Source organism: Anser cygnoides, chromosome 4 (genome assembly GCF_040182565.1).
Source record: "Anser cygnoides isolate HZ-2024a breed goose chromosome 4, Taihu_goose_T2T_genome, whole genome shotgun sequence".
Lineage (NCBI taxonomy): Eukaryota > Metazoa > Chordata > Aves > Anseriformes > Anatidae > Anser > Anser cygnoides.
Genome location: NC_089876.1, coordinates 71,660,536 through 71,688,322, shown reverse-complemented (window position 1 = coordinate 71,688,322; position 27,787 = coordinate 71,660,536). Strand labels below are relative to the sequence as shown.

Here is a 27,787-nt window from a genome sequence, read left to right as displayed (position 1 = left end):
GATTGAGAACAGCCCTGAGGAGAAGGACCTGAGGGTGAAGGTTGATGAGAAGCTCAACATGAGCTGGCAATGTGCACTTAGCCCAGAAAGCCGATCGTATCCTGGGCTGTATCAAAAGAAGTGTGGCCTGCAGGGTGAGTGAGGTGATTTTCCTGCTCTACTCAGAGCCTCCCAGAGAGCTGCATTCAGCCCTGGGCCCCCAGCACAAGAAGGACATGGATGCATTAGAGCGAGTCCAGAGGAGGGCCACGAGGATGATCAGAGACCTGAAGCACCTCTCCGATGAAGAAAGGCTGAGGGTGCTGGAGTTGTTCAGCCTGGAGAAGAGAAGGCTCTGGGGAGGCTTTGCAGTACCTAAATGGGGCCTACAGGAAAGCTGGGGAGGGACTCTGTCAGGGATATATGTGGAGGGATAGCACAAGGCGGGAATGGTTTTAAACTAAAAAATGGTAGATTTAGGTTAGATATAAGGAAGAAATTCTTTACTCTGAGGGTGGTGAGGCCCTGGAACAGGTTGCCCAGAGAAGCTGTGGATGCCCCATCCCTGGAAGTGTTCAAGGCCAGGCTGGATGGGGCTTTGGGCAACGTGGCCTAGTGTGAAGTGTCCCTGCTCATGGCAGGGGTTGGAAGTAGCTGATCTTTATGGTTCTTTCCAACCCAAACCATTCTGTGATTCTACGAAAATACAAGTATTTAAGCCCAAGGTTAAATAATAGCCAGACACCTAGCAAACAGGAGGGAAAATAAGAACAGTATAGTACTGCCCCAAAAAGCCAAACCTAGAAAACATCAAGACCCAGAGGCAGAGCTGGTAGGGAAAGGCAGAGACAAATGGAGGTGACACAACATATCACAAGGACCATGTAATGTCAGCATAGCCAGCTGTACCACCACAAGACAAGGTGCAGTCACAGGAAAAAGGCAGCTCAACAAGAAAAATGCTGTTTACAGGCTTCTCTGAAAATAACTGGCAAGGTGATACACACTCATAAACACTGAGCTACACGATACATGCTGAAACGTGGCAGTGCAGAAGAGAAGAGAGCACAGGAAGTAAATGTATATACAGCTATGTATATGAATGTATAGATACATGCACTCTAATGCCTCTAAGCACTAAGCATTGCCATGTTTCAGCTGATGCAGTATATGTAAGCTGCAACTTTTTTTTTATTTTATTTTTTTCTGAAGCACAAGGCTGGAAAATTGAGCATCAGTCAGTGCACAGATTACCTTCTGTGCCTCTTGTGCTATTAAAAATAGTAGTGATAATTCATAAATACATAGGGGAAAGAAGGGATGGGGGGGCTCACAAAAATATTATTCAAATGCCAAATTTCTATAGATTTACATAATCAGCCACAAAATGCAAGCAACTGCTCTATTAGTGATAACACTATTTTAATTGCTATTTCTCTCTTCACTGAGTTGTGAAAGGAGTGATTTTTTTATTTTTTTTTTAATGCCAGTGGAAACACACAGCGTCTTACTGTTTACTTCTTTGTTCAAAAGGCAAACCTTAGAGAAATAAAAAAAAAAATAAAATGTGTCATGGTCAAAATAATCTAACCAGTGAAATGAAACCCGAAGGTAGTGCTTTTCAAATATATGAAAAGTAAACAGAAATAAAAGCAATCTCTTTCATGGGGGGATGGAAACAATTTTATTTGGGGAATGTTAAAACAACCATATACAATTTGAACAAATACAATAGAACAGTTTGCTCCCCAAGTTTTCTAATTACAGTATTTACAGGTTTGATAAGGCACTGGTTCTCAAAAAAGAACACCAAGTAGTTTCTTAGTCTATATATCATCAACCTTTTCTTTAATAGAAATAACTTTGTGCTAGAGAAGGGATAGCAGTTGCTAGATGGCATTTCTCTTCCTCTTTTTTTTTTTTTTTTAAACTTCTCCCACTTACCTATGCCATCTTAACTATATGCCAATAAGACACTAAACTTCCCTCAGTGATTTACATTGGAAAACTGGATTTCCAAACCTGTGGGCACTGAAACTATGGTTATCTTCACCACTGATTTCGAAGCCCAAATCAAAACATACTGTGAAACTACCAAAATCTGGAAGAGACATTAAAAGGCTACAGAAGTGGTAAAATAAATGTACTAATGTGTAGTCACTAGACACGTTCAAACCATAATAATTTCATTTGGAGTGTTGCATAAAGTCAGCCATGCAGCCGGCAACTCAAATGTCACCGTGCTAAAAGAAATGACTTCCAAGCTTGCCTCAGGCCATTTTCTGGCCTTAGGAATATCATTTTACAGTATCGTTGATTATACTGGGCAGGAGATTTGAGAGGGAAATCTCACCTTTTGAGTCTAGGGAGAAAATAGGCAGGCACTACTTACATAACTGCAGAACCCCTGCTTTCTCAGATGTGTGTCTCCTCATATATATATATATATATATTTTCCTATATAGCACCGTTGCAGTGATTTGTCAGTTATGCATTTTCATAAATAAATATTATGTTTTATTTAGTGCTTTATCCTCCATAATAGTTTACTCTTAATCCACATACTGGAGTTATTCCAGACTCCCAACTGAATATATATATATTTTATATATATATATATAAAAACACATAAACTTGAACACTTAACATATACACTTTATGTAACCTATCAACCAGTATCTTAGATCCCTTTCTCTTGGACTGAAAAAAATAAGACTTGTTCAGAAAAAACAGCGCCTGGACCTTTCTCTCACAGCACACTGACAGCATGTGCTGGGGGCTTGGAGGGGCAGTACATCTAGCAAACCATTGGCAGGAGTCATCACCAGGCAGCAAAACCCCCACCAAAACACTTCCAGGGAAATAAATGATAATTAAAAATGTTAAAAAGAAATCTATTTGAGCAAAACAGATGTGAAACATAATGCAGCAGGAGAAAGGCATCCTGCTGTGTGACCTGCAGGGACTGGGCTCGGAGGTGCCTTGTGTAGGATTGATGAAGCCTACCCCTTACTGCTAGGAAATCAGCATGATGTCCCCATTTCCACAAGTTTTACCCCCTCGCCAGCCATGGCAGGACCAGCCCTGGCCATCAGCCTTGCATAGGTGCATTTCTCATTGGCTTTGACGGAACAAAGAAAACCCAGCTCCTCTGGGACTCGGTTTGTTTCATAAGGCAAAGGGCATGAAGGCAAAAGGTAAAATGAGTTAATATGGAAACCCTTTGACTCAAGTCACTAAGACAAAAAGGTACGTTTTTGGCCACAGGTCTTCAAGCGAAGGCACCCAAAGAGGGCAGCAAATTCAGCCATCACTAATGCAAGCATTCTGTTTATTAAAGACAGTGGAAACCAGCATTTCCCCTCTGGGGCTGGGATTTGGCTTACTATTAATTCTCAGAGATTTTCTTTTAGTGTTGCTTTGTATTTTTGGGTATAGGGAAACTGGAAAGCAAAAAAAAAAAAAAAAAAGAAAGCACTCTAATTAATGAAAATCCTCTGATTAAACTTTAACACCTATAATCGTGTAGGTCTTGCTGGTTCTCTTGAACTTCACGCATTTTTCTCCACTAGCTTGAAAGTATTAAATGGTAATTTTTCAAACTAGAAAAATACCTTCAGGGAGCTACGAAGCTAAACCCCAATTATATTTACCTACCTACCACAAATACATCAGTTTTGTCCAAAAAGGGAAGGAAAAAAAACAGCATTACATAAATGCTGAGGATAAATCCAGCATGACAAGTATTTCAGTTCTGAAATAGGTTTAGCATAATCAAAGCAGCATTTGTAAGGACCTATTTTGAAATTAAACTGAACACTACCTAGGGAAACAGGACATAGGAGGGCTAAAATATGAAATAATAAGAAAATAAAGAGTAAAATGGCAGATCCCACACAGCTCATCTTTGATAATCTGATGAAGAACAGAGACCTTTCCAAAGAAAATACTTCATAGGGAATATTTTGTCATCTTGTTACCTCTCATTTCCCCTTCTATAGTTTTAACATTGCAGCAGCTGTTGCAGCCCCAGGAAGGAGGAATGGAGAAAGATGGAAAATTGTTTCCTGCTGTTCTCCTCTGAAAACTCCTCTTGCTGTGAGATACTACACAGCCCCAGGTTGGTGGTGCAGACTGCCACTAGTGTGCAGGCTTCGAGGCTGCTGGAAAGCCATCAAAATAACAAGGCAGCTTAACTTCCAGCCAAAATGTTCAGTGTGTGGTGCCCTGGTGATGCTGAGAGTGAAGAGGTGTTTCGGGATGAATTCTGAGACAGTGTCCCACAGAACCAGCCACGAAGTGTTTCTTTACAACCCTCACTGAAGTGATGATCACCTTGAGGTGGTCCAACACCAGCACTGGAGGTCCTGCCTGTGGCTGGACGTAGGGCATCAAGCCCAAGAGGAGCATGGGGCCCAGCTTGTGCTGCACGCCCAAGTCCCAAACTCCTCCTCCATGCCAGCTTTTGCTGCAGCCAGGGGGCTCTTTTTGTGCTTTGTGGCAAAAAGGACTGACCCAAAATAAATGGGATTTTTTTCAGGTCTTTGCTTTCCCTTAAAAAGGGAACATGGATTTTTATTTTTTTTTCAAGCTGTGGTTGTATATGGATACTTCACTTTTACACAAGAAGTTAATAATTGTTCTTCACAAGGAACTTTCTCCTACCCACTGGACTTGTTTGTATGTTCCAGCAGTTTCATTTACCAGCAGTTTCCCTCATTAACAAAAGTCTAGTAAGCAGATCCAAGTGTGTAAACTTGCTCCTCTTGTTTCCACTCACTCAAAATGTTTCATTCTGCAGTGGGTGGAAAAGAAAACTAAGAAGGGCACTTGTTTATCATGCTGGTACCACCTTCGTGAGATTTCCTGGAAGCACAAAGAGCTTCTTAAACAACTCACATCGTGCCTGCCACGTTCACATGGATTCTGATGGTCTTCAGTGAAGTGTGATATCCTCAGTGACAACCCACCCACAAGACTTCATCAACCCGTGTCTACAATGGTGGAGAAATATTTGGGCTCTATCTATACTGGGAGAACAACTCACATACGAAGGGCTGTGGGAAGGCAGCTTTTAGGATGGTTTGCATTGCAGCTTCCTTAAACTGCACAGACCCTCTCTCTTTTTTAAATGCTGGAGTGCAAGAGTCTCTTCATAAATGAAAAAGTCACTTTGCTTTCATCTTCAGCACAGTTTTTCTTTTTTCTTTTTTTTTAATGTAACAATATACATCTTATTTACTTCTAACCAAAGGTTTTATTTTCATAAAATTTAAAGCAGTATCTTTTTAAACAATCAAAATAATAATAATAACAATAATAATAATAAAATAATAAGTGGCTTTCATGGAAAGCAACATGCATAATCTTAAACCAGTTACTAAAACTGTATTTCCCCGTGTAAACAAGGACAGACAAGCCTCTTCCAACCTTGTATGTCAAAATTCAGCTGATTTTTACCAAGGACAGTCTCCTCAAAAGCTGTCAAACAAACTTACAGTTGCTCTTAAATATGACTGCACTCGAGGTACTTATCAGTGAGGACTGCTGGTACCTCTCCACGACTTCTGCCTGCAAGAGAAAGTCCGTTTCCGTGGGTCTTCACGAGAGCTGTCTTTTGCTCCATCAGAGCTTAATGTCCTGCGACTCTGACATTTTGGCAAGCGTCTTCTTGACTCGCAGGGCCGTGAGCCGGGACGCAGGGTTGTGGGCCCAGCACTCCATCATGAGCTTCCCCATCTGTCGCAGGCACTGTGGAGGGAAACAGAAGGAAAATCAATGGAAGATGAGACTGCAGCGGGTGGCAATGGTGGAAAACTAAAGAGAAGAGGTCTTTTCTAATGGCAGCCAAAAAGACTTGCATGCTGGCTTTCAGAACAACCACGCGTCCCTGCTCTGCGCCTACCACCTCCTTCCAAACACACAGCACCACACTCGTGACTACCCTGTCACCCTGCAGAGTTACTTTGCCTGAAAACTTCCTTGCTACGATAGGGAAAGAAAAGTTATCCATCCTGTCCACCTTGTTCTCCAGTTCCACAAGGGTCCTGGCCCAGAAGCAGTGCAGACCCTGAAAGGCATTAAGGATAATACTTACTAGCAGTGCCAGACCAGCTTTACTTACTGTTCCTACAATAATATACAAATTTATAGTATATTAAAATAATATATAACCAACCTAATTTTATAATAATATAATAATAATTATTATTCCAGAATAAACACATTTTTATAAACAGATTTTGGTCATACACTAGCCTTTGTGCACTAACACGTTTGCCTCTCATTGGTAGAAATCCTGAAGTGGGATTACTGGTTACACTAACCAATTAACCAGGAAGAGTAACTTCAACGTGCCTCCTCAACCCTCAGTACATGTGTGAGGAGATCAAACACATACTTTGTGCCCCTGTACAAAAGTCTTCCTAGGAATCGATACCAACCACACTTCCTCTGGTGTTTCCACCCTGTCTGAAGGCTCTGATGGGTGTGATGAGTGAGAGGATGGGTTCTTGGGCAGACCTTCCCACACTGGTCGTTGCACAAGCCTCTGGTCATGCAGGGAGGTTGTTTTATTTTTCCCTCACATACCCAAATCGCCCACAATTTGTGTAACCTCAGTCTTTCATTTACCTGCAGAATATTCATCTAAACACTGCTATTCCCAAATGACAGCTGTCTTCTGTGACTGTAGAAGACTTTAGAGCATTAAACTGTACCAATTAACATGATTAATGACCCCTCTATAGCCTTGCTACTGCAGTTGGCAGGCTTGCCTGTGGTATATCAACTGTTCATCTCCAGTTCCTCCAGCACAACGTTGCTTCATTACAAACTCTCAGTGGTGAGAGATCAGGTTCTCTCCCACCCCTCACACATCCAAATTTGACTTTGGAAAGCATTCTTTGGCATTCCTACATCTCTTCTGAAAGGCTGCATCTGTAGGCCTGTACGCTACAATGTGAAGAGGTACATGAGTGTTGTTTCTCTAAGATGAAAGGGCTGCTCTTCTGTGGAGCCTGGATGCAGTGCTTTCATTGCATATCAATACCTTAATAATGAACTGCAATATCAAGTGCTAATGTTAATGTAAAATCATGGCAAAATCGCGTTTCCAAGTCTGCACACCTGTGATCACAGAAAAGCCGTATGCTCACTTCATTTCAACTAGACAGAAGAAATTTGTTTCTTTAAAAAAAAAAAAAAGGAAACAAGGTTGGAATCACATCCAATACATCAGCACACACTGAAGTTGCTGCCAGTATACCACGTACACCCCCAGTGCACTCCACTATAAAATAATTTCTCTTGCAAATTTTTTGGCTAGCTACCGATTTAATGTTATTAATGTTGAGAGCGGAAAGCAAAATGAGTGCTAGACGAAAACAGAGTGACTAGAAAGGTCTAAGTACAGCCTGCTATCATTATGTGAACTGTTAGCAAACAAAAAAACCTGCTCACAAATACCACAGGCAACAGCCCCTGGGGCTCTCAACACCTGCAGTTTCAATGGGGATGGCTGAGAACATTGGTCTCCTTCCCAAGCCCTGTTGCGCCAGTGCTGAAGTTCCTCCTCACTCAAAATGACACACAATTAGGTCAATCTCGCTCATTCTGACTAAAGCTGTCACAAATTCAGGCCCAGAACAAGTTGAGTATTAAAGCCCAGGCTGTGTTTTAAAGGGGATGGTACCTCATCACTGCTCCATCTGTTGGGAAATGAAGGGCGCAGTCTCTTGATGCACACTATCTCCCGCATGTCCTCATAGGAGGGGTCGCTGGGAACAAGGTCGTGGTATGGAAGCTGGTATTCTTCAACTATTCCTGAAAGAAACAAGCAGATGCAAATCACTTGCAGAAGACATTTTCCACTATCCTCTTCCCTTTTCTTTTTTTTTTAATCATGTTGACCATAAAGTGTTGCCCTCTGCCGTGCAGCCAGCTTTGTCTACTTTGCTTTAATTCTCATTCAGTTTTGGCCTTTACTATTTGAGTTTCATGAACATACTGCAGTGAGCAGCCATAGAGCATACTAGCTCATGGCTTTGCTGGAGAGGAAGCTTATTTTCTGATCCTTTGCCATTCTTGTCCAGTGTAGGGCGGCAGGGCGTGCATACCCCGCAGCCAGAGACACCCTGCATACCCATTATTCACCTACTGCTCCCTCTGATTCCAGCCATCCCTTCTCCTGAAATGAATTTTCTTGGAGTTACATCAAAGATAGCATAGGGTGTAATATGCTGAGAAAATATCCTTACTGTTTAACGATTAGATGCATTTCCAAAAAGGACTTTGCTGCCCTGGAAGTTTACACTACAGCCAAGCTCCAATGTAATCATTAGTTACTTGCCAAGTGAGACTCTTTGTGTCACTGCTGTCCAGTCTAGCAATCTCCAATAAGTTACCATAAAAAAAGAACAATTTTTTTTAGCAATGGGCCCATATCAGAGTAATTAGGAAGATAGTAAACCCTGAGTTAGGTTTCCCTCATATCAGTGGGCCTGGTATATATTAACTATCTGCCTTTTCAGAAAATGGCAAGGCGTTCTTTCTGCACAGTAATGATGACGATGGCATTACAGAATTTACACAGCATCACTGCAATATACGTTACCAATGTGTAAACACAGGGATCACTTTGCTCACCAGTGAAATTCAGCTCCTCTAGGGTAAGCCCAGAGCAAGCATTCAGCACAGTACTGCAGGCTTTAAAAATCAATAAAGCCTGGTGAAGGTAGCACAAACCCGAGAGACATGCTCTTCTCTTTGCTTGCCACCAATCTGGTATGTAACTGCTGCCAGGTCATTTCTCTGCATTTAACTTTCCTCAGTGGCAAAATAGAGGTAATAACAACCATCGTTTTTGTGCTGCGCTGAGCGATATGTGCAAGAAAGCGCACACAGCCTATGCAGATAAGAACAGATCTTTGCCCCAGCCCTGCAGCTGGCTGCATCGCTTTATCATTGCTCTCCCCGCACTTGAATGCCTGGTACCAGAAAGAAATGAGACACATGACTGGTACCTGCTTCTTTCTACTTGTTTTTGTAAATAATTATTTATTTAAACAGTGTCACTGCATACCCCCAACTTGTTTGTCTTCTTATATTTAACTCTAACAAAAAGAAGAAATTATTTTGTTCTTTCTGCTAAAATAGCTGAATGCTCCCAGCCCAGCAAAAATGTGCTGCCTTCAGAAAAAAAAAAAAAAAAAAAAAAAACACCAAAATAAGTTCCAAATTCCTTCTGCAGTGCAGGCATCTGCTGCCTTCAAACAAGCCATTAAAATACACTATACATCTCTGCTGTTGAAATAGCACTGACTGATGCTTTAAAGTAAGTTTCAATGAGAAAAGAGAAATTACGAGTTACCTGCATGGATTATCCACGTATGTTTATTACAGCAAAAATAATGACCCAGAGAAAAGGATGTAATGAAAGATTTGGGCTTATGAACAAATTGTGGGTTTCAGTGACACAGTGCAAAGTGGCCTCCCAGCTATTAAAAAGGTATTTTTTGCTGTTTACCTCCTGACACACATCTCCTGGCTACCTCCCAAAGGATGAGTCCAAAACTGTACATATCAGCCATGATGTACGACTGAAAGTGATTTCTATTCAAGCTTTCATCCAGCACCTCAGGAGGCATATAGCGTTTTGTTCCTACACGGGTGTTTGGAGGTATGTCTACCTCGTTTGTATCACTAAAATAAAAAGAAGAAAAAAAAAAGGCATCAAACATGCAATAAAGTGGCTTGAAAAGAAAGCAATTTAGATGGGAGAAGTAGTAAATTCAAACCACATTCACTCTCAAACAAGGTCAAAAGTAGTGTATAATCTTAATGGAACAATTCTTACAAAGAAAGCCTCCTAGTGCGAACTCGACCCTTCCTAAAAGGCTGACTTGCCTGAGGCTGTATTAAGCATCCAAATGCAGAACCACGATAGAGATAAAACTCAACAGGGATGCTGTAACATTTGTGAGATTTCATTAGCATTAGACTGAACTCTAATGCTGGTGATAACAATCAAATCTTCATTAAATGCTATTTTCTTAACATACTCCACCACGTAATGCTTCAGTCTTAGCAATTAATGGAGGACACTAAATAGCCCAGGCAGTATCGTTTAGCTAACGCAAATCAGATTTGCAAGGAAGATGAGGCTAACTATGTTTCATGTGTGCATTATGTTTGATCTTTCCCAGCCTTTACACATCAAGAAGTACAAACACACAGATGGGATTGCGTAAAAAAAAAATAACCAAAGGTGTCATATCTCACACACTGACCAGAGGAGTAAACGTGTATCTGACATACGTTCAAAACTGAAATCTTTTTCAGTTCAAAACTTCAAAACTGAAATCTTTTAAACGTGACGAATATCACAAAATCTCAAGAGAATAATCACGTGACTGCCATAATTTTCTTCACCTACAAGTATGAAAATGATAAAAAAAGCCAAGTGTGAGGTACATCCAGTCAGCTACATTAAATCATACACGTGCTGTTGGCATTTGTGTATACGTCAAAAAACTTTACATAAATCTAGTGACCTGCACTGCCTTGCAATATTTTGAATAAAATGATAAATGCAAAGAACTTTACTAAATTTGTTATTTTCAGTATAGCACATCCCTTTCACCTACTTCTTTTCTGTTTCTGATCATTGCCTGTGAAATGCTCTTTAAGCAAGAATTCTGTATGAAAACATGCTATGCAAAGTAAATTCCATTCAGATAATGAGAAATATATATTTCAACTTCTTTTACAGAGACACTGTAATAATGACACTGGTCATTCCTACTTTTCAGTTCATACCTAAACAGGGTGCTACTCTACATTTCTTAGGCAAAGTACGCCTGCAAAGGGTGAATTTCTTCCCTGAAACTTTTACAGCAAATGGTGTATTTCCAACTTGTTGTTTTCTAGGCCCCTGCTCCCCAAAGTAAAATTGTTCCTTTCTCATCTCCTAAAGAAAGGTCAGCTTCATAAATGAAAGGTCTCAAGAAACCTGGTAGATAAGTCACTAGTGAGAAGAGCACGTAAAACTCTACTTACACTCTGAATAATTTCAGTTCAAGATTTGTACGGCTTTTTTTATACACATATACTTAAGGGAACACACACTTTCAAAGCTGACCTCTGAAATGGAAACCTTCAGCCTATGGCCACATTTCTGTGCTCAGAAAAATCAGAGAATTTGTAACACACATCTCCACCAGGACCAGTGCTGAGAGCTCAAGCTCCTGAACAGAGCAACCAGCTGTCAGATCAGAATGACTTCTTTATGAATCCCAGGAGTGAGTAAGTCCTACTTGTATGGTCCTTCTAAGTTATTTAGACACATAACCATTTTTTTTAAATCAAATTTAAAAGCCATTTCAAAAATCAAATCTGTACCTCAGCAATTTGATTTGTCGGAAATGAAACAAAACACAGCCCAAATGGGGAGCTTTTCAATAAATCCCAATTAGTAACATGTGCAAATGATTAGTATTATTCCCTATAAGTTGTGAGTGAATTATTTAGAAACCAGACAAGCTGAAAGCTTCAGTGACAAGTTTATTGATGTCAATTCAACCTGTTTGTGCTACATCCTTTTAGCACGGGGTAATACTAATATTCAGGTTGATATTGAGCATTCAGTGATGAAAACTAACCATATGCACAGACGCAAACAATGCGCTCAATAATTAGAAAGTGACTATTTCTACATCTGCATTCTGTGTTTATGCAACATCTACATAGGTAGCCCCATCTTATGTATGGGTGAGCACAGTGTGAAGGCAATGTAGGCATGCTTTGGGTGCTTGCTCAAACGTGCACACTCACACACAGAACAACACAACCAGCGTGAGGCTGATTAACCAACTTTCCCTCACCCTGCTTAGCTCTACTCACCTAATAAATTTAACAGCCAGTCCCAAATCTGCTATACAGCAGGTTCCGTTCTTTTTCACCAAGATATTCTTACTTTTTAGGTCACGGTGGGCAATAGCTGGTTTGCCTTGCGTACTGAAGATCTCCGTATGTAGGTGGCACAAGCCACTAACGGAGGAATAAGCCAGTTTTAGCATGGCTTTTGTGTCCAAGGTGGTAGATTTTAGATAATCATAAAGGGAGCCATTCTCATGATAATCAGTGATGAGGTACAGTTGGGTCCAAGAGCCTGTACCTTTAATGTCTGCAGCAATGAATCCTGAAAAAAAAAAAAAATTGCAAATTAACATTTCTCAAGGTGATTTTTGACTACCCAGGAGCCAGAACTCTCAGCCACTTCAACACTTTTATTTTAACAATTCATTTAACTTCTTTTATGTTACTTACATGTAACTATGTCTCACCTTTAGCCTTTAACATATTTTCAGAAAGCCTGTATACTCAGATACAGGTAGCAGAGCCAGATGTGTGATTTTTGGAGCAGTATCTCCCATCCCCATTATTTTTTTACCTGCACAGGAATCTTTCAAACATTTTCCTTTCCAAAAGTACAGGGAGACTAACTGCAGAGCACAGCAGGTAACAAAGCACATAAGAAAGCGTGTAAGACAACAACAAATACAAAGTTATTAAACTTAAGAAAGCTGGCACTATCTAATAATGATCTTTAATATTTCACTCACCAAGAATATTTTCATGCCTCATCAGGACAGTTTGGTAGATTTCTGTTTCTCTGAACCAGCTGGCCTCCTCCGTGGTAAAAAACACTTTGACAGCTACCTTTTCACCACGCCACTTTCCCATCCAGACTTCCCCATAGCGACCTTTCCCAATCTGTTTCACCATCTGAATCTGTTTTGCTATGGTTCTTTGAACCTGTAAAATGCCAAGACACACAGTGAGAATTCACTCTGCAGATATTTTTTGCATTTATCTCCGTCCTTCTTTGTATCCTCTCTGCACAGCAAGCCTAATGGGACTGGGAGTACTCAGCCACTGAAGAATGGATTTCAGCAAAAGCTTTGCCATACAGATGCTCCTCATTTTGCTCCAAGGTACAGCACTATTGTGGTCATTCCTGTCCCTGTGAAGAATTCCATCCTAATTCCAAAGGCTTACATACTCAACACCTTTAAGACTCAAGGCTGGGACTCAAGAAGAGCCCAGAGCAGTTCCAAAACTCCTATCTTCCAGAGCAGCACCAAAACTACTGTGAGCATCTTCCTATCACCTTCCTTGAAAACCCCATGCCTAATAATTTCAAAATATTCACTTGGTGTTAGGAACCACAGCCATTGCTTACACAGTTAGGATCCACATGCCTACATTCATTTTAATAAATATAATAATTTCATAGGAATAGAAAGTAAGAATTGATATTCCCAAAGATATGGAAGTGCAGCTTTAAATATGCACTTTCTAGTGTTTGTATCATTTTTTTTTCATGTGGCTGTACTATGAACTGACACTAAAATCAAAGCATTTGTGCAGCTCTAGCAGAATTCAGCAGCATTGCAGAGGTACCTTTCGTAAGAATGCAGACTACATGTAGCAGGTGGGCTGAATCTATACTTAGCGAACATTTAAGACTACAAAACACCTTGGACAAACGGAGATTAAAATAGGATTGCAGCATTTCTTAAGAGCACATATTTCTAAAAGTTCACAGACGAAAATCTAAGGTAGATGCTGCAACACAACCCACGGGTGTTCATGGTTGACTCAGCCTCACCCTAGTATAATAGGACATTAAGATGTTTCCCTCCACAACTAAGATTTTTCGGATTGGTAGGATTTTACAGAATGTTGAAAGAAAATAATGTTATAGACTCTGGTGCAATTTTTTTTTCTTTTTCTTTTTCTTTTTTTTTTTTTTTCTTTTCCCTAGGGTTTCTCATCTGGCCCATGTTATTGGTAAAATCAGCCATAAACAACTCTTGAGTGGCTTATTGCACCAAGTCTGCACTGTCTGAATCCCTATGAAATCATACTCATTTAATATAACCCCAAATATTTTTGCAACCCTGGATGACAAGAACGATCAAATCCTGATTTAAAAATAATTTACTTCCTTCATTATGCCTGGGAGGACCAGTGAGACTATCAGTTTGGTAGTGCAGAGCAGGACTGCCACAATCATCCTGCAGTATGAATGCACGTCCAAAGCCAAATTCAGAAGCTATTAGGTAAGGTCTATTACCATTTGTTTTGTAAATAAATTACTGGTTTTCACATTAGACATTTTAAAGAAGAAAAATATGCAATGGCATTTATGCAAAGCTATTTCAAAAGTTCCATCTTTCTTCTGTTTCAATTTAAACAGAATCCCATTTTTTCAGCCCTGCTACGTATTATTAGTCTTCCAAGATGGTGGCTGCAGTGCCATTATTTTTGATTAACATCATTGAAAGCCAAGAACAGAGATCAGCCTGAATTTTTTAAGTTGATTTATTCTCTTTTATATTCTCATATAGTGATCGAACAATAGTTATATTACACTGGAATTTTGCTTTAGCATTGTGTAATGTTATTTTAGCATTGTTGCTTTCTATTCTGCCCATGTTAAAAATGCATCCTGAACAATAATGCAGTTATATCAAATAACTTAATTTGTGCAAATATATGTAATGGCATTATAAAGTACATGAAATTACAATACTTAATGATGAAAAGTTTCTCATTAAATTACATTAAGAAAATGAAAAACACATTTCTGTTATGGGTTTTCAGGCGGCAGAATACTATGTGAAGGCCTTAACCTGGTTTTCTCTTGCTAGAACTGGTCAAACGATTTACTGTGACCTATTTATATTATTTTAAGGAATTTAGCCCTTTCTTGAATCTGATTTGATTTTTAGAACAAATTGGTTAACCAAAATTGTTGGATGAACTGATTCTACAAGTATGCTGAATGATGTGTTCATGCAAATTATTTAGTGTTGTGTTTTTGTTTTTTAATTTATTTCTAAATTTTATTTTGTTGCTGGAGTTTCATGACAGGTCAGGTAAAATTACATGTCCCTATGTTTTCTCTCCTTGACTGGAATCAACCCAAGTACCAACTATTTTACTTTCTGCATTCCATTTTTCTGATCTTCAGCTAAATGTCTCCAACTAATGCAGATGAAAATTTAGACAAGTGAATCTTTTGTAACTTCAATATTTTGAACAGAGAAGTTTATTCCTAAGACTGGGGTGCAGTCTACTGAAAAGAAAAATTCATTGGAAGAGGAATTATAAAAAAAATACATGAAAAGGTAGGGACCGAACTCTGTAAATCTGCAAACTCTTCATACAGACCACTGAAAAAATTCTCTCTCCTTTACTTTCGCAGCATCTGATTTCCTTCCTTGATTTTACATGTGGATTCACTGGAGCATTAGTTTTGCATAAACATCTTGCTGTGTTGGGCAGTAGGGTTCTGCTTGCTCACACAGACTTGATTGTGCACCCCAGCCTGGTGGCTCAAAGCTTTTTATTTAAAATTTCATGTTTTTTCACCCTGTTTAAAATTTGATTGGCAGCATTTGACCTGCAGCAAACTTTTCTGTCAGAGGTACAAACAGCCCAGGAAAAAGAATGTTTCCTGAATGTCAAACTATTGATAAAATCTTGGTTAATGCTTGGTTTTGGTGTAATATCTGCACTCATTGGAATAAATGCTCTGCACAGAAGGAAGACATTACTGTTTATCATAACCTAACACTTTGTAATAAATTTGCAGCTTGCTTTTCTGAAATAATAAATTTGGATGTTTCATTCTTTGAATAAGAAATAAAGCAGTTGAAAACAAATTCTTTCACAATAAAGTCTAGAGCATTATTGCCAGGCACTTTCTATCCACTTATTTCAAGGCATGGGCCCAGAGGTATTAATCCGTGCATTTCCAGTGAGCCTGTAGTAGTTGTAGCTGTCTGGGAAATGCAGCAAACATTTATTACCATGTGCAAGATTCATTATAGCTCTCGTTTTTCTTCTCTTCCACAGAAAATCACAATTTAAAGGGAAAGTCTGGAGAAAATGTATACACTTTCATAGGGAGGGAGAGAGCTAGGGACACTAGTAAGACCACAGGTCCCATCTTCAACCATCTCAGGAGCACCAAGCACAGACCAAGACCTTGATGTGGAAGGCATGCAAAAAGCAAAATAAAAATATTAAGAGCCCCTCACAGTTAAATAAATTGGACGCTCTCATTACCAATGGTTCCTCATCATAAGCATGATCCATCCCTTTCCATGGCTGCTAAAGGGATGTAGGTATGGGGTATGACAGAGCTTTCTTAAAGCCTAAATGTAAATAATGGAGTTTCTCTCAAAGGAGAAAAAAGACCATGCCTTTTCCATGCTCAGAACCATTCACAATGTCCACTTGTCAGCTTGGCTTTTTTCTTCAACAGCTATGTTAATTGTCACAAAATTGGATTTCAAAAGAAATTAGCACTTGTCTAAAATGAGGCTATAAGTTCTTACTCCTGCTAGAGCAAACTGAACTTTTAGCCAGCCACTCAGCCTGTTTCCTCATTTCAAGGAATTACAAAGCTTCCCATTTATTTTCTCTTTAGGGTGTAAAAAAATAAGATCTGAGGGCAAAAATAACCACAGATAGATAGTACTTGGAAACTGGACACCATCAGCAGAATAGGTTCACTACAAACTAACAGGTTTGGTAGAAAGGGGCGGGGGGGGGGAGGAGGGGGGATACATATAATTCATGAAAAAATGAAAATGAAATCTAATTCATGTCTTTTTTTTTTTTTTTTTTAAGTGCTAAAAAGCAACGACGGCCCTCAAGAAGACAAAGTGTTGAACAGAACTGTTTTGCTACAGAATGTAAAACCACTGCCTTTTCAGCATGTGAGCTCAGGGGGTTCAGTCATCTTGGAGTCAGTTCAGAAATAATGATAAAGTACACTCCATCCCCATGCCTTTAACCTTTGAGATTACCTCAGTACAAGGAAAAATAATTTGCTCTTAACTTCTGAATGCAAAGTGAAGTCTGCACATAAAAAGGTTCCGTGTCTGATGAATTGCAGTTCCTTTCACATAAAGCCTACATGTCAGTGTTGGAAATGCTATTGTGTGTTGCACATAAAAAGCGAGAAAATAAGACTGCAGGCCAGACGCTGTCCTTTGCACTGGGATAAATCCTGATAAATTTTGTGGGCTTTATTGGTCTCTATTTTCCCTATGGTATCTAAATTAAGAATTGAGCTGAATTTAGGGGAAGAAAAATAAAACAAAAACTTTTTGGCTCAGTCTACATAGAAAAAAAAAAAATCTTCATTCTAAAGATTAAATCATTGTCAATTCTGGGAGAAAATAAATAAAATAATAAAAAAGAAACAATAACCAATGACACATTGCCTCCTTTCAGACACAAGTATCATTTCTTGTGCAACATTTTGTCTTCTACTTTTTGCCTTTCAGACTGACATTCAAATAATATTGCTTCCTTACCAGGAGAGGGAGCCCGGAGCCACTGCCTGAGCTCTGAGACTGCTCAATCAAATCCTTCAGGGACTCTCCAGGGGGAATGTAAGTCTCATCCTGCTCCAGCCCAATGCTGTAGCGAGGCCTCGCCTCTTGCCGTTTGTACCTGCCATTTTGTAGGACACTGAAATTAGCTTTGAATACAACGAACACAGGGACAATGAGTAATGAGAATTATTCTCCACGTGTGCTTCTCGTTGGCTTCCTCAGCTTCCCTAAAGAATATGCTGGACTCACTGAGTGATATTTCCAGTTTTATTTCTAGCAAACTGTTTTCATCATCAAAATTCTAAGTATAAAACTCAAAAACTGTGCAATCTACTACGAGTTTCCAAGCAACCAGGTGCTTTTCTTTCAGAAACTTAAATAAGTTTAATACATAGACCAAGTAAATATCCAATTTTATCATATTGCCTGCAGTGGGGCTTTTAGAAACAAAAGCAGATAAGGTCATGGGATCCATGAGTATTTAAAAATTTCAAGGAATTATTTAAACATAATGTGTGTAGATTATGGTAACATTCTAGACATACTTACATTCCTGTACCCCCCTCTTTTTATGACCAGTTCCTCAACACATAAACATATTGAGAAGCGCTAGTTTTATTTGTCCTGTACAAACTTTGTCCTGTGGCTTTCTCACCTTCAGTAAAGGTTGTGCTTCAACCTGAAAGGCTTTTAAGGATGTTGAGTGAAGGATTATATATGAAATATATCACACAGGTATTCCTGTGACAACTGTGAACACATTTTTTCCTCATCAAAAAATTACAGCTTTCATTTTTTTCCTAAGGTCCATCTAAAAGTTTCCAAATTCCTGAGTCTATAAAAAGATAAAAGTTGGGAAGAATGCTAACTAGCTGGTAAAGTATTGATTATTTACCTGAAGTAGCAGAATATGATGATAAGCACCAGAAGTATACTGCAGACAGTCACCGATATCAGCAGAGCCTTGTGGTGAATGTTTCCTTCAGCAAAGTCTGTGGTTGAAAGCAGAACAGCAGAGGGAAAGGAGTGGGAAAATTTGGATGCAAAGTCAGTATCAAAAGACACACACACCGAGCACAAGATTGTTGAAGTTGTGGATACCCAATCCCTAGAAGTGTTCAAGGTCAAGTTGGATGGGGCTTTGGGCAACGTGGTCTGGTGGGAGGCCCATGGCAGGGGGGGTTGGTGCTACATGATCATTAAGGTCTTTTCCAACCCAAACCATTTTGTGATTCTGTAATTCTATGATGCTACTACAGCACTGTGCAAGACGCCCTTGGATTTCATTGGGGTTTTGTGTGCACTTCCCCTCACTGAACAGGGCAGAAGCGGCACCCTCAGGAGCCTATGTGATGGTGCAGGCCTCACTCCAGCAAAGCATGCATTTGCATTTGCAGTGCCCTGTTTGGCTCCGAATGAAAAATCAATTACGGAAAGCAAACCAGGACGTCTCGCTCTGTATCTTAACCCACGTGATCAGCAAGGACATGCAAAAATTACTGCCTCTATCTTAAATCACTCTTATTAACTAGTGTCCTATCAAACAGTTAATATAACAAATGAATAATCGCCTTTATCCTAGCAAGGAAACAGAACAGACCATCCACCCCCTGAGAATGCAAGTTACGAGAGGCCTTGAAGATGAGTTTCCATCACCGCAGAATAATCCATCTCTCTGATCCCATTTTAAACACTTAAGCGGTAATTTTTCCCCCATTCATTCCACAGCAGCTCTGTATGCCAGCAAGTCTTATACTGGGGGCAAAACTACCCTTGCAGCAGTTACTCTGTAAAACACTTTGAAGCTGAACCATGTAAAATAATTTGAGGAAACGTCACTGCACAAAATCTACTAAGATGTTTCAGTCAATCTTTGCATGGAAGACTATTACTGTGTTTTAAAGTGTACCATTAATCCCTAAATTTGTATTCTGTACTCAGGTAAACGCATCTGACCTTCATCCATGCACCCCTGCTGAAGAACAAAAATATCTAGCGCTACTTTACTTCAAAGCCTCTGAAGTCTCAAAATTACATTTTAGCATGTACACACACACACACCACTCTCCCAAAGTTGCTATCTGGAATATTGCAAATGAGGTATAAGTTTCCTGAAGCAATTCCAGCTACACCATGGCTTCTTGCATCTTCCATGCTAATGCCAAACACAATGTAAAATGCAAGAAACCTATCCTCATCTACTTATCCTGGAATAGCGCTATTGCATTTCTGATTTACAAGGGTAATGAGACAAGGAGATTCCTAAGGGACTCTTAGTTTACTGTCAGGCTCTTTTATTTTCAAGATCCAGTTTCTCCCTCTGTTTTTGCCCCCAAACTATTTCTTCCCTTTGCCTCCCTGCTACAAGCAGAGATTACCTCCCAGCGCACCTTTTGATCACACTGGTCGTGTTTTAACCTGCTCCCAGAGCATTAACAATGTAAACACTCAAGCCACGGCCAGTGCCTTTGAAAGGGGACGCTGACACGATGTCTATCAGGAAAACACTGGAGCCCACCATTCCCCCTGCAGTGGCAGATTTCTACCTGGCCTGGCACTCAGAGCGTGCTGCATGCCGAAACTGAGAGCCCACTGGGGAAATCCAGTCCTCTCCTCTGAAGACGAGGGCTGCTGAGGAGGACTAAAGGCTCTATTTTGTGCTCTAAGCACCCTTGGTCTGCCAGGTATTTCCCTCTAAAATGTGTGGTTTGTAACAGTTCAAGATGTTGCAGCCCATCAGCTGAGAAGAGGATAAACAGGGGTTTACAGAGCTGTGTGGAGTGGTAGCACTGCACTACCAGAACTTGAGATGTGCCAGTGCAGTTCATGCTGCCTGTGTGTGGCTGAGTATGTACATTTGGGAGAGGGATGATAAAATGCCAGATCTTAATCACATTATGATAATTTAAAATGATCCAAACACTGTGCCCGATGTTTCTAATGGGCTTCTCCCATTCTGACAGCTTAACAAATGTGGTTTGATCTTCCCCAAGGCCAGAAGGCATTTTGGAAGTGCTGTTTAGCTCTTAAACAAACTTGAGACCAACACTGCAGAATTTTTCAGTATGGAGTTGTACGAAGCAAGTGCCAGGAAAGCAGGCAAGACATGAAGGAAGGTGTCGGTGTGGCTGTAGGTGATGGCTCCCTGTGCACCTCACTGCTGAACTGGGACAGGTTGGTGCTGCTGGAGACCATCTCCTCTCTCCTCCTCCAGATCACACTGCTCCCCAGGGAGCAGCAGGACAAATACCCCTTTCCTTGCACTGTTTTAGGCACCTGGGATCACCTCCAGGCAGAGGGACAGAGCGGCTCAGCCATGAGTCCACTTCATCACTGGGATGGGTACCAGGGAGTGGGTGACGGACATGCTCTGCTCTTTAAGAAGTCTGATGCTGTGCTTTTTATTTGTATGTTCCTTGGCAACTGCAACATTGCAAGAAGTGTGGTTATGAGAATAAGCAGCAGCTTCCAAGGAGGCAGCAGTGAGCTATGACCAGGAGCGTGGCGAGGGGAGCACAAAACAAAAAATCAGTAGGTTCAGGAAGCTTCCTCATGTACCTACCACTCGTACGTAACAGCAAAGCCCAGCACGCAGCACGTACCAGTTTTAGGTTGTAAGAAAACAGGGATGTGTGCAGGTGTCAGTAGTGATTGGCACAAAAGGGGAGAGGAGGTGGTGACAAAAGGAGGATCTTCAGTAACACAGCCTGCCAATCAGTCATTTTGCCATGATTTCTCCCCTTTCCACCTCTCATTCACCCCACTTCGCCATCCACGGGGCACTGCTGATGCATGCACTGAGATGCCACACAGCAGGTTGAAGGGAGAAGTCAGCATATCAAAGGTTCCCCTCCCTCCCCAGTCCCCCCCCAGCTCCCAATGTTAAGATTATCCGAGTAAAAACTGCAGTGAAATCTGAGGCGTGGAGACTGTATGCACACATCAAACCCCGTTGTTCCTCCAATCGTTCCCTTGCCCATTCATCACTGGCTCTACAGGCAGGGAGCCAGACACGGTGGCACCACCACTTCTACTTATATAGGCTCTAAATCAGTAAAGATATATTTCTCCTTTCGACTGGTCTCAGCCTGCACTTTTGCTGGGATTTCCAGGAATATCTTTTATTGTTTAAAGCAGAGGTGTTATATCAAACCCAGCTATGATTCTCATTTCCTTAACAACACACACACACAGCTGGGACGAGGATTTCATGTTATCTCTGGGGTATTTTATCCTGCTAGTTCTGTACTGAGATGGGCTCAGACACAAAGTCAGCTGTTGTTACCTTCTTCTGTCTTGCATAAGAAAACCTTACTTTGACCAGTGTTAACTCTTCCAGTTCCCTCCCTCATGCGCACAGTCCTCCTTTCTTTTCATGGGGAGAGGATAAAACTGCCTTTCAGCACATGCCAGGTCTGGAAAAACACTTTCAGGACATAAGCTGCTTGCCTTTGTAGATGTTACCTTGGTGTGCGGGTTAATTTGCAGTTCAACAACCTCTGACCTGCAGCTGGACGATCTCCCTAGGCTGTGTTTCCCATGAGATATGACCTTGGATGTAAGTTCAGAAGCCAAATTTCTGTTTGTTTTTTAAATGCTGAGTAACATACATATTTTTCACGGAATCCTGGAGGTCAGGAGGTTGTTCCTAGAAGCTTGTTTTTAGGTTAATCTTCTCTTTCTTGTACTTCTAGCCTATGTTAAATTTGATGGACACGTCTAACAGCTCTCACTCAATTATAGACAAATCTAAATGTTTTCAGAGGACACAATGATCACAGTCATAGTACTGAACACTGGCAACAGTGGGCACACAGTATTTGTACATGGCTGCACTGAGCATCCTGCAATTCCAGCTATGGCTTTTCTCCGAGCTTTAAAACTAGAATTGAGCAATGGCAAATTAAAACAAGTCTGACACTAAGAATGACATACTTGATTAAGGCTTTAATAAAGCTGCTGTCTTCAGCCCTGTTCAGCCACATCTAACGAAGCAATTTCTGAAATATATTTCCACGACATACTATCAGCAAACCAGTAGTGCACAGCTTACCTCAAACAAAAATCTTCAGAGTATGTTGAGTGAACACATTGCCTTTTCTTTGTCATGATAAAGCAGACAACATGCAATATAAAGCAGCTAGAATCCTGTTCCAACTCTATGAAATTATTCCTTCAACAAATATTCCCTCTGCTATTTAATGGGTCTGCCACCACTGAGCTCAAACAATGCTTTATTTACCCCATATACACACAAAGCGAAGCCAATTCTGATCCAAACAACTTCTGCCACTAGCAAAAGGTTGTTTTACTGTTTTCTGTATAAGCAGCAAGTGGTATAGCCAAATATCTAAAATCTTAATAAGGCAGATGTCTAGCGTTAGGCACTGGTTCAGTATTTTTAAGTAATTCAACACAGAAACAACTCAGTCAGAAACAAGAAGAAATTGTCTTCCAAACTGAAATGATATTTATTGATACACTAAGTAAGTGTGAACAAATACCAACTTCCTTGCGGAGCTTCTCTCTCAGTCCAAAGGTATTTTTTAAATGAAAAAAAAAATAATAAATATATATATATAGTACATAACTCTTACGTTCGAAGTCAAAATTTTATGAGGTTTCACTGACTTAATGGCTTGCTAGTAAAGAGTGAAATATTTACATACTACCCTCCACAGGCCTTATTCTGCAGCCCATCTGTGCAGAATTTCATAGGCATGAAGGGAACAGCTTATATAAGAGAAGGCTTCCTCTGAGCATGAATTTGTGCAAGTATTTGCTGCTTGCATAATTAAGAATGCATCTGCACACCAATTTGGATTTCCAACTCAGAATGCTACGATTACAAATTCTCCTGCAACCTTGAACTGAATCTCCAGACTAAACTCAATGCTGACCAACAAAAAGCTTGGCCATTTTTGCCAATGCCAAGAATTTATCATGAAGGAATGTTACACTTACCAAAGAATATTTTGTAAAATGGATCATGCAACATCCACCCAAAGCAGTTTTACCAACATTTAGAAAGTAATGTTTAAACAGAACAACAAGAAAAAAAAAAACAACCAAACAAAAAAACTACAACCTTAGGCTTGCCCCAGAATCTATTTGAAGTTCGCATACTTCCATTTGTTCTTAATAACAAATTAAAAAAAAAAAGTCTTTGCATGACTTCTCACTTTGTTTTATTTTAAGCTACATTTTTTTCAAGCAGAAATTCCACTTTAGTGACTACGTATTGTCCTCGTGTTGGGTTATCAGATCCTTTAAATAAGAAAAGCTTAATGGACTTCAGTTACCTTGAAATGTCTGATTAACTCCTAGAGATCTCATCCCAGATGTGTGTGAAGTTATGAACAGATAGAGGATTCAGGAATCAATTTTGTTATCAGGCTAAAAACATACAGAGCAAGAGCCATCCTCTGCCACAAGTAACCTCAGTTTTCGGGATGACCACTGACAGTCAGCGGGTCTATGACAATATTGTGTGACCCTAATGCATGTGGTGCTCATTGCATGTGTGCAACATGAGTAATAGCAAGAATCAGAAATTACAGGTCAAGGCACTGCTCTCCACCTCAAGAAATGCAGCTACAATTTTTAATGAGGTTCATCTCCCTAATCACGTGCACATGGAGGGGGGTGCTTTGGTTTTGGCTTTGTTTCTTCCTAAGACAGCAGCAGGAAAAGATCATTTGGGGACTGGTTGTACTTTCCCCTTACCTCGATTTTTCAGCGGTGGTAGAGTTGGGTGAAGATGTTTGTTACAGTAATCTTGGCCTGTGCAACATTCAATAGATCTTCTTTGGTGAGGAATAGGGGTGTCCTGAAATACACAGTTTCATAGAATGCCATGTAATTACCTGTGTTGTAAATAGACACCATCATTCTGGCACTGGAGAGAAAGATGTGCTTGGTAGCTGGTTTGCAGAGTATTACAGCTTTCTAGGCTGTGTGGCATAAGGATACGTGCCACCAAGTGGAACTAAAAAGCCTTCATATAAATAATTAAGAGATAAATTCACCCCTTACATATTTCTGTTGGTGCCCTAGTGCTGCAAAAGGGATCTGTTGCGACTAATGGTGCAAGACAGAAATCTGAAAGTCTCCTATGCGCATTGATTTGAATTATATTATAAAAATAACTTAGTATATTGTAAAAATAGTTTATAGAGTAACACAGGAATTGCTGAACTGCTGTGTGGACTCATTTATGTGCCGCTTCTGCTCTCATGGGAAGCTGGGCAAAACACCTTTCACCGACCATGATTCAGCTGTGGCTAGATTGTTCCTGTACTCATGTCAAACCATTTAAGGTCAACTTTGGGAAAGTTAAACACTTCAGATCCACCTTGTTCCACTGCCTGTACCCCTTTCCAGTCCCCCTGCAAGACTTGCTCTCAAACAGGGCATCGTGGACTTAAAGTGAATTTCCAGCATCAGAAATCCCAAAGGCAACCGGAACTGCATGTAAGACATAAAGGTTGCTGTGGTCCATAAATAATATCCTGACTAACCTTACCACGGAGACTTGAAGAATTAGACTGCATTTCTCTAAATTCAAACTTCCTCTGAGCAATGGTATTGCTCGAAGCAGCAGTGATAAAAACAAAAACTTAAGTTATTGTAAAGAGCAGCTATAATGCCACCACCATAAACCATTCTGGGATGTAAATGCAATCCCCTCAGCAATTGATGCGGAGCAACTTTCTGCCAAATTAACAGAAGTGTAAAGCACAGCCATAGTAATGTCTGTTGACTGCACTTCAACCGAAAGCCATCAAAAAGCCAAGCAATACCTAGGCAATTGAAGCTTTCTTACCCGACACTGGAAGTCCGAGCCCTCTAATCCTAGACATCCCTTGGTGACTAAATGTCCACCGGACTCATCTTCTTCTATTATGGTGAAGCAGTAGCCATCAGTGCTGAGGATTGGGAAGAAAGAATCATGAAAAGGTTCTGAAGTGTAAAATGTGCTGCTAAATACAAACTTCATCATTTTTCCTCGCAAGGAAAATCTGCCATTAACAATGTATTTCCTCTAACAGTATCGTGAAATATAAAGAGCTGAAGCACTACTGCACTTGTGGAGAAAGGCAGGCTGGCAGACTCAGACACCCACAGTAACCTGTTGTTACAGTGCAGGACAGCTGACAGCACTGCGGATCACCGCCAACATACTTACCTTTCCAACATTTCACAGCTACAAACCCCGTTAACAAACATCTTAATTCTCTGTAAATGCCTGCAGCCATTAGAGTATGAAGGCTTTGGAGACCTGCATAAACACGAGTGTCAGTGCTCGCAGGTCTGCCCTGTGCGTGGGAGCAAGGCAAGGCAGGGACCTGGAGAGAGAAACATTTTTGAGTTACTCAGCATAAAATATTATTAAGAGTGATTTGTGATTCCTGTTTTAGCCATACTACAGACTGCAACACTCGTGTGTATGAGTCCTTGAGTTATCATCAACACCCTTCATAACTGTTTACTTGGGTTATAAGCCTGAAGTGATCCATAATGCTCCTGTTTACATGACCATGCACCACAAAGGACAAGTATACTAACAGATGGCTAGATGGTGCTGGTGATAAATGTCCTTCCTTTATGAAGGTCAAATGCCTCCATGCTATGGAAAGCAAGAGGAGGGCAGGAAAGGGGGGCTGCATTTTACTGAGGTTGCTATACATTAATTTCTAAGCACTTGGGGGGTGGGGGGGGGGGGAAGGTATGTAACGTGTGCGAGAAACACAAATTGACTGATTTGCAGGAAGAGGATCCAAAAATAATAATAATAATAAAAAAAGAACTCTTTAATCCAAGGCATTTAAGTCACATAAAAATAAATTACTCCCTTGTTTTCCCAGGAAAAGAAGACCGGCTATTATGCTCAGTGAGTATTTTTCCGAGGAGAAGAAACAAACTCAGTTAAAAAAAGGAAATAAAAAGAAAAAAGGATTAGAAAATTTAAGCACAGCAAAATTTCAGGTGATTTGCTCCTTGCAAGAAGGAAAGGGCAGTCTTACAGAGCAGCAACAGAAAAGGCAGTGAAGATGTAGGAATCGAGAGGAGCTGTTACACTTTGGACAGATAAACACAATTTGTAAGTATTAGCTACAGATAGACATATGCTGGAAAGGATCATGTCAAACATTTGCTGTGGCGTATTTTTATATTAGTGGTGCAGGGTCTAGCCACAGTAAGCTTATTACTTCAAATCATAATTTATCACTGGTTATTGACTTCTGGATTTGAAAAGTAACCAGCTGTACGTTACAAATTGCTTTCTCAGAGAAGCGAGTGAGGACTTCTACCTTTCTCCGACACTGTGCATACGAGCAAGGCAAAGGAGACAGCAACCCTTCTGGGCAACAGCCACCTTGATTTCATTGCTGAAGCTTAAGATAGGAATGATAGGATTGCCAAGAAGAGAGACTGTAAGGAATCCATTAGAGTAGAATATTAGATTAGATTAGATTAGATTTTATTTGTTTGCATGGTGCCTTTGATTCAAAGTAATGAGTAAGTTTAACCCAGGGGACAGAGCAACAAAACAATAAATTGCAATCAAGTGAAACACAAAAATGAACTCCACAGCTAGCAGTCCACAGCAAAATAAATAAATAAATAAATAAAATGTTCAGTTCACCGAAAGAAAGCGGTGGAAGAAAAAGTCAAATTGTTTGAAAAAAGAAGTGGGAAAGTCAGCAGTTTTATTTCACTTTTTCTTCCTTGCCAGGGGACTCTGATACTTAGCTCATTTCAGAAAATTGGAATTAGGATCCTCAAGCACTTTAGTCCCTCTGACAATTTTACTCCAGATTTAAAAAGACAAACAAAATTAGATTGGATAGAGCAAAATGGAAAAGTTATACAGCTCCAACAATAAGGATAAACCACATTCTTTACAGACAACAATAGAGTAATGACAGACAGCATGAGACAATTAAAATAGCAATGCTGAGCAGAATAAATATTGGTACAAGTTGTTTCTACCTCTAAGAACAAAAAAATAAAAAGTGTTCATGCAACATGAGAATTCTTTATTTTATTGAAGATTTCTCATTTGAGCAAGAGGTAGAGGTGACTTTTCTGAAAAGAAAGAAGTCTCTCTTACCTGCCTTCCCACCCCAAGCTCTTCTGCTTCATAGGCTGTCAAACGAACTACACACTGCATGGAGAGTGCACAGAGCACCCCTGCTGTTTTATTGACTGCCTTACCTCATACTTGCCCGTGGTAGAAATGAAAGTGGGTTTACTATTCTAACAAGTTAGAAATAATTCTGCTAAGTCTGTATCATCTCTAATTTTATGTTTATTTTGGTGACAGCACAAACAGAAACATAGGTGCATGGCTGACATGTACAAAGCAATAATAAAAATCTATT

The 27,787-nt window shown here is 40.2% G+C and overlaps 1 protein-coding gene and 1 long non-coding RNA gene across 26 annotated transcripts in view; one reads left to right on the top strand and one right to left on the bottom strand.

The window, feature by feature from the left end:
* Positions 1-1,639: 1,639 nt before the first annotated feature.
* Positions 1,640-27,787, bottom strand: part of BMPR1B (bone morphogenetic protein receptor type 1B) — a 254,525-nt gene continuing 228,377 nt past the window's right edge. For all 25 annotated transcript variants that reach the window (XM_048049459.2, XM_048049469.2, XM_048049464.2 and 22 more), the window contains 9 exons: positions 25,225-25,327; positions 24,126-24,228; positions 18,295-18,391; positions 17,379-17,517; positions 12,603-12,795; positions 11,881-12,178; positions 9,506-9,681; positions 7,673-7,803; positions 1,640-5,730 (listed from right to left, as the gene is read on the bottom strand). In XM_048049459.2, the coding sequence (XP_047905416.1) occupies positions 5,605-5,730; positions 7,673-7,803; positions 9,506-9,681; positions 11,881-12,178; positions 12,603-12,795; positions 17,379-17,517; positions 18,295-18,391; positions 24,126-24,228; positions 25,225-25,327 (1,366 nt within the window). In that variant the 3' untranslated portion in view covers positions 1,640-5,604. The remainder of the gene's footprint in view (positions 5,731-7,672; positions 7,804-9,505; positions 9,682-11,880; positions 12,179-12,602; positions 12,796-17,378; positions 17,518-18,294; positions 18,392-24,125; positions 24,229-25,224; positions 25,328-27,787) is intronic.
* LOC125180285 (uncharacterized) lies at positions 13,966-16,946 on the top strand. Its single transcript, XR_007158628.2, has 3 exons — positions 13,966-14,105; positions 15,020-15,176; positions 16,687-16,946. It is a non-coding gene; the product is annotated as an uncharacterized lncRNA (long non-coding RNA).